The sequence below is a fragment of the Musa acuminata genome, chromosome BXJ3-4 (genome assembly GCF_036884655.1).
Source record: "Musa acuminata AAA Group cultivar baxijiao chromosome BXJ3-4, Cavendish_Baxijiao_AAA, whole genome shotgun sequence".
Lineage (NCBI taxonomy): Eukaryota > Viridiplantae > Streptophyta > Magnoliopsida > Zingiberales > Musaceae > Musa > Musa acuminata.
Genome location: NC_088352.1, coordinates 32131692 through 32145000, shown reverse-complemented (window position 1 = coordinate 32145000; position 13309 = coordinate 32131692). Strand labels below are relative to the sequence as shown.

The 13309-nt window shown below is 37.5% G+C and overlaps 1 protein-coding gene across 2 annotated transcripts; it reads left to right on the top strand.

Annotated features, from left to right (window-relative positions):
* The first annotated feature begins 10853 nt into the window (after positions 1 to 10853).
* On the top strand, positions 10854 to 12681 carry LOC135636216 (protein SHORT INTERNODES 1-like). Of its 2 annotated transcripts, none has more exons than XM_065147842.1 (3): positions 10854 to 11026; positions 11215 to 11912; positions 12125 to 12681. In XM_065147842.1, the coding sequence occupies exons 2-3, from the start codon at positions 11288 to 11290 to the stop codon at positions 12526 to 12528; spliced, it is 1029 nt and encodes a 342-aa protein (XP_065003914.1). In that variant the 5' UTR covers positions 10854 to 11026; positions 11215 to 11287; the 3' UTR covers positions 12529 to 12681. The 2 variants fall into 2 exon arrangements, with proteins under 2 accessions (XP_065003914.1, XP_065003915.1); XM_065147843.1 differs by having other exon boundaries at positions 11210 to 11912.
* The last annotated feature ends 628 nt before the right edge of the window (positions 12682 to 13309 follow it).

The window sequence follows — 13309 nt, the reverse complement described above, 5'->3', positions numbered from 1 at the left end:
AAACGAGAGACACCACCTTCTAATACTGCTTCTATCACTATCAATTTCGCTAACAAAACTAATTCTAGCAACAAAAGACAATTGTTCAAACAATCATTCTGGAGATAATATGTAACAACATAATAACAAAGTGTCAACAATTCAACAACAAAATCACTTGTCAAATATGTGACTTACAAGGCCATATTACTAAGAAATATTATCGCTTGCAAGCTACTATTCCATAGATGTTTCAACCTTCATACCTATCTTGTTCTATATATACTATTGCACTACCTACTTGGTTTTTATTATGACTATCGCGCACTCACTTTGCTCCACAATCTTTTCAACTTTCAAACTAGCTTATTAATCTCAAGGCTTCTCATCATGTTATGTCTAACTTAAATAATCTATTTCTTCATTAGATTATGATGGTTCAAATGATATCATGATAGATAGTGGCAAAGGTTTCAAAATAACTCGTAGGTTCTATAAACCTTTCCTTTTTTCTCAAAATCCTTTTGTACATTTTAATATTTTTTATATTTCTGATATAAAGAAGAACCTAATATTTGTCTTTAAATTATGTTCTTTTCTATTAAATTCTTATCATCTTTATTTATTGTAAAGGATCTCAAAATGGGGGCACATCTCATTGAGGGGCTGAATAGAGATAGAGTTTATGAGTGGCCAATTATTGCACCATTTAAATCCATCTTTGCTTTAGCCACCATCAAGACTTTATTTCAAAAATGGCATAATCGCTTAGGGCATCATTCTTTTAAGATTCTAAATCATATTATTTGTTTTTTCAATTTACCTTTATCATCATTATCTTACCATCCCTTTTCGTGTAACTCATGCAAATACAATAAAATGTACGAGCTTCCATTTCTATATCTTTTCTCACAAGTAATTCACCTCTTAAAATTATATATTCTAATGTTTGGGGTCCATAACTACTATCTTATTTTTGTTAACTATTTCATAAAATACATGTGGTTATTTCTTATGAAGCAAAAATATGAAGTATTCATCAATTTTCCAAAATTTAAGCTTGTTATTGAAAAGTTATTTTAATAATCTATTATTTCATTTTACTCTGAAAACAGTTGTAAATTTTAAAAGCTTCGTAACTATTTTGAAACCAATAAAATCTCTCATTTTCTCACCCCTCTACATATTCTTAAACATAATATGACCGCGGAACATTATTATTAATACATCATCTAAACTAGTCTCACACTCTTTGCTCAAGCTTCTTTACCTCTTCAATTTTGGTCTCTTGCATTGCTATTTCAACTTATCTTATTAATCACATGCCCACTATAGTTCTAAACATAGTTTCATTATTTGAAAAATTATTTGGATCTACTCCTAACTATAATAAAATACATGTTTTTGATTGTGTATGTTATCCTCAATTAAAACATAACAAACTAGAAGCCTAATCAAATCCAAATGTTTTTTTTGAATATTCCACTAATCAAAGTGCCTTTGAATGTATTGATCTATCTATCAAAAGAATTTTCATTTCTTTGTGAAATATATTTTTCCTTGTAAATCACTCGACTCTCTTTTACCTAGACTAACTTCTAATAACTTTATTAATTAGGTTTCCCAAATTTATGAGCCGCCTTATATTATCATTCTTGTTTAAGTTTAAACATCAAAATCACCTATCAATCTAAACACTTTATCTACTCAAATCTCACTAGGTCTTTCCTCAATAGTGTATGATGAACAACAAGTTATCTTATCCATCTGGCTGTCTCATGAGAATGTCACGTAACGAGAGAATTCACAACAAAATTTGGTTTCAATATCTTATACATTAAATTCTTCTCATCCAATACATCATAAAGATGTCATTGACTCTATACAAATTCATTCAATGGTTATTAGATCCAAAAGTTAAATCTTTAAACCAAATAAATATTTTTATTTTCATAAAATAATCCCAAAAATTTATTTCTAAGCCTTCCACTATTAACCAAGCCTTAAAATTTTTCAAATGATGAGCAATAATGTTTGAAGAATATAATACTTTGCTATGAAATGGTATATGAGACTTAGTCGCATCCCATCCAAGTCAAAATCTTCTAGGGTGCAAATGAGTTTTTCGCATCAAACAAAATCCTGATGTGTCCATTAATATGTATAAAGCAAACTTGTTGCGAAGAGATTTCATCAATGTCTAGACCTTAAGTATCATGACACATTTAGCCTAGTTGTGAAGTCAACAACAATTTATATTATTCTAAGTCTTGCTTTATCTAACAATTGGGAACTTTAATAATTGGACATGAATAATACATTTCTTCATGATCATATTTTCGAGGATATATTTATGAGGCAACCACTAGGTTTTATTGATCATAATCTCGTTTAACATGTCTATAAGTTGCTTAAAACTCTTTATGATCTCAAGCAAGCCCCTTTTGATTGGTATTATGAACTTCGAACACATCTAATTTTTGTTAGATTTCATAATTCTCAATCTAAGAATTCATTATTCATTTATTCTCATGAAGGCATAATCATGTTTTAATTAGTTTATATGGATGACTTAATTATTACTAGTAATAAATCAGAAATAATTAATCAATTTATTCAAAAGTAAGTTTTCTATCAAATATCTTGGATCCCTCAACTATTTTCTCAATGTTTAAATAATCCACGTGACAAATAGTCTTTTTTTTTTTTTCAATAGAAGTATATTCATGACCTTTTTTATCATACTAAAATACTTGAAGCCAATACTGTTATTGCACTGGTCTCTATAAGTGTTCCTCTTACCTCATCTGATAGTGCTAATCTTAGCGATGCCAAGTATCATTAAGTTGTTAGCAATCTATAGTATTTAGTATTTATTTGTCTAGATATTACATATGCAGTGAATAAATTATCTCAATTTATACACAAGTCAACTTCTAATCATTGGATAGCTATTAAAGTCTTCTTTGGTACTTAAAAGGCATTATTGATCATGGCTTATTTCTCCGAAGTTACTCTCTTCTATTACTTCATATATTTTCAGATGTCGGTTAAATAAGTAATAAGGATGACAGGATATTATATTTCTTGGTCATAATCCAATCCCTTTGAATTTCAAGAAACAACGCTCTATTGTAAGATCTTCTATGGAGGTGCTGAATATCGAACGGTTGTTTCGATAACTACTAAACTTTGTTGGATTCAATCATTACTATATAAACTATTTATCGTAATCTATGATTCTCCATCTATATATTATGATAATATCGGGACAGTATATCTATATGCTAATTCTGTATTTCACTCTTTAATGAAGCACGTAGTTATTGACTTTTACTTTGTTCGTAATAAGGTTCAAAATAGTGAACTATATGTCTCTCATGTCTCATCTTCTGATTACTTGCAGATACTCTTACTAAACTTTTGTGTTACCAGCAATTCCTTCTACTTTGGTCTAAGATTAGTATCTCCGATGGGAGCATCATCTTACGAGGGTATATTAGAAAAAATATTAATGAGAAAAATAAATCATGACAAGATTATCATGATCCTCTCAATATTTTGATACTATGTTATTAAGAATCTTAACCATAGAATTTATGATAATATATTATCATGATTCTATCATTAATAAAGATTATGATCTTAATGTAATCTCTTAAATTATAAAATAATTTAATAAATTTTTATATTTATTATTGATTGAAAAAATTATGTAATTACTATAATTTGTAATCTTATATAAATTCATACACACCATCAATAAAAATTCAGTTAGTTATTTCTTATCAAATGATACAATGATAGTATACATAACTTGCTATAAGAAACTTTATCCGTATTTTTATAAGGTCGTTTATAGTTATTATACACAACAAACCAACTACATATGGATTCAAAATTTCAAAGATCCATATTGTCCTTCGTGTCTCACAAATAGAGAAATGTAAAGAAGAAAGGAATCCGATGCTGTCTTTTATCTCCAAAACTATTTGACGAATATCAACATGCACCCATGGAAAGTCTAAAAAGTCGATGTCGGAGAGAAGAATCCTAAACAGGATATTGGTCTATATGAGTCCTAAGACTAGAAAGTTACTTGGGAGATCGAAAGCAAGCTTACGTAGAGTTTTACCAAGGCATAAGATGAGAATTAGTAGGGAGTTTTCATAAGATATATTATACAAGAACTGCGGACCTATTTATAAGATTTTTTTCCTCAGTCCTAATGATAGCTTAGAAGTCAAAATCTACTACAAGTTAGGACCTAACAATCAATGTGGGATACTCCTATTGTGAGCATATTAATTATGGCAACATGATCCAATCCTACTTTGAAAGATAATTTTAGCATGTAGGTACCCATCGACTCAAGATGGAGAATTAAGGAGATGAGTCACAAATCAGCATGCTCAAAAGACAGACCGTGGATGAGAGGGATCAAGTTGATGAGTGAGCTTTAAAGGGCGGAATGAAGGAAAAAGAGTTAGGATGCATGTTCCGGATATACTCCATAAGTACATGAATGTTATGGAAAATCCAATGATATCTACGACCCCTCTTGCATTGGCTCCATAGTCACTCCGGGGAGATGGAGAAGCGGCCAAACGAAGGGACCAAATAGGACACCCATATGGGGCTATTTTCCTAATGAATAAGATCTCCGGCATGCACTGTGTTTGATGGAAGAGTAGAGTGTTGAAAAGAACAGTAGTCATTGTTCGAGGAATAATGCACTATAGTCGGATCAAGATCATGTAGGATTTCTACTTAGCTTCGAGGAGGCGCCCTACAGAGCAAGAGCGTGAGTGAGTTGTGTACGAATTGGACAAGAATATTGCATCTGAATTCAGTTAAATATAACACAGCCTTGTCCTCTTTGTTGTTTGGTTCGATGGACTTCCTATGATGTAACTCATTTGATAACTTTCGTGATTTCTATTTGTGATTCGAACTGCTTTTCAAAGTTTATTGTATTTTACTATTATGGTCGATAAGTACTTTTCGAATCTTAATGAGATTTAAAATTTAACAAAAGATATTGTTATTTTTATCTTTAGGCTTTTCTATGGATATATTTATAATAAAAACAATTTTCACCTGATAACAAAAGAGGATATATAATCTTTTTTGTTTCGTAAATCCTAACAAAAATATTAAAGGGACACATAAGTAATAAAAATGATTAGAAGGAAGTCAAGACAATGATGCAAAATGGTTAGAAGGAAGTCAAGATGATGACGAATGTAAGTACTATTATTTGAGATGAGTTTAAAATATTTTATTCCACTAAAAAGACTAATCGACTAGTTGTATTTCAAGCGAAAGATATAAAGGCTAAGAATGAAAGAAGACTCGTACTCGGTAGAGCATCTAAATATATTTAGAGGATTATTAGATCGACTAACAAAATTGTAATAAAAAAGATAAGATAATGTTATTTCTTATATCCTTTGGCAACAATCTTGATAACATTTTAGAGCATTTATGAAAGACAAAATAACCCTAGAATAAGTAAAAAAAACTTTAGTGTCTCATGTTATAAGAAAAATAATAAGTCTATTGAGAATAAAAAATTTTAGAATGAGAATTAAAAAATTAATTTAAAGTAAATTAGAAAGATATATTACATATAAAAGATATAATAAAAACAACAAGATTATAATGTTCCAATTATTTGAGGCTAGTTGTCGTTATTAATTTTTTTTAAAAAAAATAATTTTAAGTGAAATTAAGAGTATTTAAGTTTTTTTAGTAATTTGGTGTAAAATATAATTGAATCAGATAAAATGCACAAACATTTTCAAATTGACCTCTGACATTTAATTTGCCTGGAATTAGTCCTTACGCTTTGAAATTTGGACGGAAGTGGTAGAATCGTCATTTGGCGCTAGCGTCCACGTCAGCGATCAATGGTCCCCCTCCTTCCGTTTGTAGTTTTGTTGTTGGTGACAGTGACAGTGACAGTGAAGCCACTTGAGCAAAAGAGAGGTGGTCCTGCCTTCTCCCGTGGTTCCGACACGATTGGTGGCACGTGACAACGATGACGTAGCCGTTGCCTCTTCTCCTTCCCACTTGTTGCCACGGTTGCCGGAGCACAGGGTCGGCGACTATTGTTACCTGGGTGGTTTCGTGTTTGGATGAGGAGGTCAAGGAAGAGAGGTCGGCCGGGCGCTGTGTCGGCCTCTCATCCCTTTCTCTTTTGCATGAGATGGAGATCAAAAAATTTAATCTCACCTTCCCCTTTCACCTTCTTCGTTTGACCGATGCCAGTCGCTACCACCACCATCGAAAAGAGATGTGGGTGGAACAGGAAAAAGTGGGAGCCAAAACAAATAATAAAGGAGAAAGAAATACCTTGCACAAGACTATTCCTATAATATTCACTATAATTTGAAATACATCATCTATGAGATGCATGTCAAATCATGATAATAAGGAATTACTGTTTTTTAATATTTAATTTGGTAATAAAAGGACAAGAAACGGATCATTATACTCTTCAAAATTGGCGAGTTGGCTCTTTTCTACCGATAATTCTTCAATCAAGTATATAATATAATAATAATGAACTTAGTCTAGAAATAAAAAGAAACGAGGAGGGTTATCGAAACAATTGTTATGAAATATTTTCCAGGTTTAGTTTGTGGTAATTGCTAACTCATATATATATATATATATATATATATATATATATATATATATATTCTTTTATTGTGCACAATATTGTGAACCGTCTAATTCCCACTTCATAGATGTCCAAAGCTAGGGTCCATCTATTCCTAGTGGGACCCAATCACATTGCTTTAGTACTAACATCACAATTAAATCCGTACAATAATTGGAGAGCACATTAACCGGTGGAGTCGGACGAGGTTATTGATTTCCAACTCAATAGACTCTGGTCGAGGGTTTGAAATTTAATTTAATATTTTTTCTATATCTAAGATATTGGTTTGATGGTGTCACATGACCTCATCTAACATATTTAAATATCATCTAATATAATTTAAATTTCTAAAATATTTATCTGATGATGATGATATACTAAATCCATTTACCAAAAGTTAAGAATTTAAAACATCATTTGATGTATTGAAGATATTAGCTAAGAAAGATTATATTATATTAATGTAGAAACTTGGAATCACCACTTACCCATGAATATAAAAAAAATAGTGGAGTAAAGCTTAAAATTAATTTAGCTTTTAGTTTTAGAATTTATCAGAATCATGACAAAGAACTAGAGTTATCAATTATGCCACTCATCCTTAATGGGTAAGGATGAAGGAAATAAATGAGGATGGGAGATATATTCAATTACATGTATAGTTATGGGGCAAGGACGGGGTGCTCTACTTGTCATCGTACATGTTCCCATCCTGTTATTATTATTATATTATATAATATATTTATTAAATTATATATATATATATATATATATTATAGAATTAAACCCAATACCTATTACTACAAACATTAACCACTAAATTAATCATGTTTAATTTTTAATATATTTTTTTATAAATAAAAAATAAAAAAAATTATATCTTGTGTTTATAAACTAATCTTGCGTCTTATTTTTTAAAATAAAATAGGATTAATTAATAGAACATGAAGAAGCTGTGAATCTTCACACCCCCCAATAGGAATTTCTTGTCTCCGTCTTCGTCCCATCTAAATGGTAAATGAGGGATGAGGCAGGAATGGAGACGTGGGAAGTACACATCGCCCCATCTTATCTCATCTTATTGACACCCTAAATAATAACATAACATATTTTTTTATTTGTGTTTTTCACATATGCAACTGTTTGCTTCTTGGTTGAGCAAATGAGGATGATAATTAATAATCAAGATGAACCTTTCGACTCATCCACTACTCAATCTAAGCTTGACCAAAGTGCTGTCTTATGCTTTTTTGTAGGGTCAGCATTATTAAAGGCATCTCCGGTTAAACATTCATTGAGTTGATAGGAGAAGAGATAGGGAGTAGGGTGATAAGTATGATGAGCAGATACGAGTATCTTCACTAGTGTATAAATATATGCCTACTTAACTTTCTGCTTCTTCTCCTAAATGTGTATACAACTCTGCACATACAGACCATGCGAGTGGGAAGTGAGTAAAAAGCAAAAAGAAACGCATATTGGAAGAAAAGCGGCATCATTGGATGAACGGCTGTAATGGTAAATAAAGATTAATATAAAGCCCTCCCGTTGTCTAATGCTATAAGGTCTACTATTCTAACGTGCATGGAAGCGAGATGAGAGCAAACCGACAGTAAGGAAACACTGGGCAACGCCTCGTGGTCATGCACCACTAATCATGTATGGATGGGTTAACATCACGGAGTTAGTGAGGGGAACGAAAAGAAAGCAACCCTCTCTCTCTCTATCTTTATTTCTGTCATTGCAACGCGGTGTTGGCGCTAAACATTCACACGCATATGGAATATTATCGACGAATGCATACTCCACGATCACATGGATTCTGTGTGGACGCTGAGAAGGGAGTTTGTTAGCTCCGGGATTTGTGTCCCCTTCTTCTCTAATCTCGCTTTCTCCGTGTCTGCTCCATTCTTTTATGGTGTCACGGTGGCTCTGAGTCCGACAATGCCAGTCGAGATGGGAAGAAGAGAGAAAAGCAGCAGACGGAGAGGGAGAGAGCTGGAGACTTCAGAGGAGAGAAAAGATAAAGAGTCAACTCCCGGGAGGCCACACAGGGCTCGAGGTGTTAGGAGAAGAGACAGGGACATGTTCATCGGGAGACCCCCGCATCATTCTCCCAGCAAATCAGCTCCATGAATGTCCTTTCCCTACATTTTATATCCATCCATACCCCGTGTATATATATATATATATATATATATATCTCGATATAGTGAATAAGGTATTCCTGTCAACAAGGATAATAATTAGTAGATGGAAACTGTACCCTTTTCTTACTCTTTCTTGGTTTAACCAACAGCTAGCAAGCGTCGACCCTTATTAATTGAGTTCCGCGTGAAATCTTAAAAACTATTAGCTTGAGAAATGTCCCGCTAATCACACGTTCTTGTCCTGCTCCGCATGCAGATACCACTGCAGGTTAACATTGGCACCTCACGTTTAAGTACGTGATTAGCGAGTTTTACTGATGCAGTATAACGCATGGTTTCCTCTTTACCGTGTTAGTTTCAACCAGCAGAATCTTATCCATCTCCATGTACTCGAATGGTCGATGGACAGTATCTTTAACTCCAACTCCGCTTTGAAAAGAAACCTTCAATTTCTTGTTAGATATGCAGTGGTCGAACCCAGCGTGACCACATCATAGTACGCTGATCATGCCATGTGGTGCTGAGCTATATGTGGTCCTCATCCTGTGGACCAATCATCTCACATCCGCTAGTCAGGTCTTTAATTATTCCAAATCTTACTCATCCATGGAATGGTCTTTAACTTCCTGCACCGGCTTTGCTAAGTAGCCATCCGAATGCCCGAACTATTAATGGAATCCATCATAAATGTATGACACATTATTTTTTTCACCTTGTAAACCGGTGAAATAAGCAAGCATATAATCAATCAAATACAAATAGTATGTTATTGAGGATCACGCACGTAATCACCCATGCATGCATGTATAATACTGGAGCGGATGGAAGAGTGTTTTTTTTTTTTTTTTTTGTCGGAAATGGCGCGTGTCCCGAGTCGAGTAGCTATATTCGGCGGGATGCCGGACCGGCGGAGCAATGAATGCATGACAATAGAAAACTCACGTATAGTACCGAACGTTAAAAGCTGCAGTATACGCTTATAATATAAGGTCAAAAACAGTACCCAGAAAGGGAAAGAAAGAAATGGATAGGAATCGAATACGAGGACCTACGACGACGGGTCAGAAAAACCCTCGCTGGCGTTGCTAGTAATCCCAAGTCTCCTGCTGCTGCTGCTGCTGCTGCTGCTTCTTCTTCCTTCGAGTTCACTCCAATCTATTAATAATAATAACTTGGGTTCATTTCACTTGGCAGAATAAAGAAGACCAGCCTGTCATCTTCTCCCATTCATTCTGTGAACTGTGTGCAACACTGATATTGAGGAACACTTCAATTTTCCCTTTTCGATTTCGCACTTTTGGTGACACTGGCATTGATATGGACACCGAGTGTTACACGCTAAAGACAATGGCAGAATTGTTCAAATGGATGGTTTAATGAGGGCAGACTTTTCGCGAGGTCTTCTTTTCTCTGTTGTCTGTTGGTGTTGTGGTTAGGCCTCTAACTTTTGAGCAGGGACATTAAAGTGAAGAGGCAGCAAAAGTACCGGGTTTTGCGCGTACACAGGACGGCCAAGCAACAGCTGGCTGTCCGACACGTGTAACTCTCTCCTCCCTCGGATCGTGCAATAACATGGTCCATCATCTTGTGGATGACTTATTATGGATGATCTCATTAGGGAACAAAAAGGATGCAGCGAGGTTGATTTCTTTTGTTACCTTTGTTTTTTTTTTCCTTTCCTTTTCCTCAGTCACAACCAATTGCTGATCACTGGCATCCCCATTGTTCTCACTTTTTTCCTAGCTTAAATCCATTAACTATATCATCCTTTTTGTTTGTGTGTGTGTGTTGTGAGAGAGAATAGGTTTTCCGCCAGAGAGAGAGAGAGAGAGAGTGCGGAGGAGGGGTGGTGCAATAAATGGAATTGAGGTTGTGGCAGCGGCAGCGAGGGTTTGCAGTCTCCATGGCGGCGTTGCAGTGGCTCTAATTCCATGTCTTAAATATAACTCTCCAAAGAGAGAAAGAGGTGAGAGAAGGGAAGTGATTTGGAGCGATCAAAGAACAAGAGAGAGAGAGAGAGAGGGAGAGAGAGTGAGAAGAGAGGGAGAGTAGTTCTGCTGCAGCCGCTGCTGCTACTGCCGCTGCGTCCCCTCCCTCTCTCTCTCTCAGTAGTTAGAGATCGGAGAAAACAAAAAGCAGACAATATTAGCAGTGAAGTAGCAACGAAGCCAGCATATCAAGAACGGCCCTTTTACTGCTCTACAAGGATAGAAGTAACTCTCTAGAGGTACAATCACCTATTTTACTCTCTCTCTCTCTCTCTCTCTCTCGCTCCCCTGCCCCCCCCCCCCCCCCCCCCCTCCCCAAATTCTAAGCCCTTTTTATCAGTTGCTTTATAGTTTTGTCATGCTATACTCTGTGCTTCCTTTTTTTTTCTCTTCTTTATAAATAATTAGATCTAGTGGATTAGGGCAGAGGGTAGACGAGGAGGAGGCGAAGGGGGATCGATCGATCTTGCTATGGATTTAAAACTTCCAGAGGAGGGAGCATGGCAGGATTCTCTCTAGGTGGGGGAAGCAGGCAAGGAGGGGAAGAAGGTATCCCACCTGAGAGCTTATTCCTCTACGGCAGCGGATCAAGCGGCGTCGGTGGTGGTGGCAGTAGAAACGAAGAGATCACCTACACGAGAGGCTTCGAGCTATGGCAGCAGCACCAGCAGCAAATCCAGCGGCAGCAGCAGCACCATCTGTACACCTCCACCCCCGGGCTCCTCTCGTTCTCGGATGAGCCGCTGCAAGCTGGTGGAGCTATTGGCCGCACGATAAGCATGAGGGGCAGCGGCGGAGGGGGGATGAGCTGCCAAGACTGCGGCAACCAGGCCAAGAAGGACTGCGTCCACATGCGGTGCCGGACCTGCTGCAAGAGCCGCGGCTTCCAGTGCCCCACGCACGTCAAGAGCACTTGGGTCCCAGCTGCGAAGCGCCGCGAGCGCCAGCATCAGCTCGCCGCCGCCGCTGCCCTTCAGCAGCAATCTCAGCGTCTCCGAATCGGTGGATCGACCAGCGGAGCTCCCACCGGAGGAAGTGGAGGTGGTGGCAGTGGAGGAGAGCCTTCCAAAAGGCCAAGGGAGATAGCCACCCGCCTCCCCACCGCCATCACCACCACGTCATCAGGTATCACCAGCAGCACATGCAGTACAAATCATTCTACTATTTCCTGTATCAATTCCACTATTCACTCGAATCCTTTGCGTGTGCTCAGTTCCATCACTCCGACTCACTCCGGTCTTTCACTGTCCTGCTCCCTCTTCACCTTTCTACGCTAATAATGAGTGTAAGAGTTATTGATGGCGTACACTTAACCAAGTATAAATGAACTGCGGCAGGAGGCGGCGGGATGGAGGCCGTGAGCTTCCCCACCGAAGTGAGCTCGCCGGCAGTGTTCCGGTGCGTGCGGGTCAGCCCGATGGACGACGCCGAGGACGAGTTCGCATACCAGACCGCCATCAGCATCGGTGGGCATGTGTTCAGGGGCATCCTCTACGACCAGGGCCCGGATTCCCAGTACCCTTCGACTCCTCGCGCCCTCCACGGTGAATCCTCGTCCTCCACGGCCGCCGCTGCTATTACCACCGCAGCTGCTATTGCAACTAGCCTTCCTGCTGCACCCACTAGCTCGACAACCCCGGCGGCTTCCACCGGATTATTGGATCCATCCGCCCTTTATACCACTCCACTTAGCGCCTTCATGGCGGGCACCCAGTTCTTCCCGCACCACCCAAGGCCTTAGAGAGCTAAGAACTCACCAAGGCTGGCAAGGTAGATCATCATTTACATCTAGAGCTAAGCTAGCTATGTGCTTCTTTCAGAATTTAGAACCAGTGGTAGTGTCTTATTCTTGTTTCCAGTTTTCTATATATCTTAGACGATGTGTCCTATTAAATTTCCTCCAAGGCGATTGCATCTAATTAACGTCATGACTTGGCTTTCTCCTACTCTCACTCTAAGCCTTTTGACTTCTCGGGATCACAATCTACTAGTGTACTCTTCTTGCCGGGTTCACCCTTAAGGCCCTGCCGGGGTTGGAAATGGACGACCACAAAAACATTGAGTTCGTTTGAAGTAGTTAGGCAACAGGTAGACCAGCAAGCAAAGGATTCCTTTGTTCTTAATGGCTTACTCGCCTCTTGTTTTTTTCAAGAGTATCATATGCCAAGCTATCCTTTCTTTTATCTTACTTGAGGTCATGTCTCAGCCCCGAGGGCAGAAAGTCACAGGCCATGCATGGCATGGGGATATGGAATCAAGTTATAGTGGAAACCTCACATTCTGCTTCGCCTGTCTATCCTGTCCCTTCGTTGTTTGCATGCATTACTTCTTTATTTGAGGTGCATAGGATATCCCTCCTCTCTCTGTCTCTCACTCGTCTCTTTCTCTCTTTGGCCTGGATATAAGGAAGAATGACAAGAAAGCATGATAACGGCAGAGACTTTGGAGAAAGAAACTGGCTGGATTTGCGAGCTGACATTTTATCTCTCTCATCAATCTTATCTTTTGCCAGAAACCATATC

Bases quoted from the DNA above. Each gene is read 5' to 3' on its own strand.
- LOC135636216 (XM_065147842.1), top strand. From the start codon at position 11,288: ATGGCAGGATTCTCTCTAGGTGGGGGAAGCAGGCAAGGAGGGGAAGAA. The intron at 11,913-12,124 runs GTATCACCAGCA...GAACTGCGGCAG, and splicing joins CATCACCACCACGTCATCAG to GAGGCGGCGGGATGGAGGCC.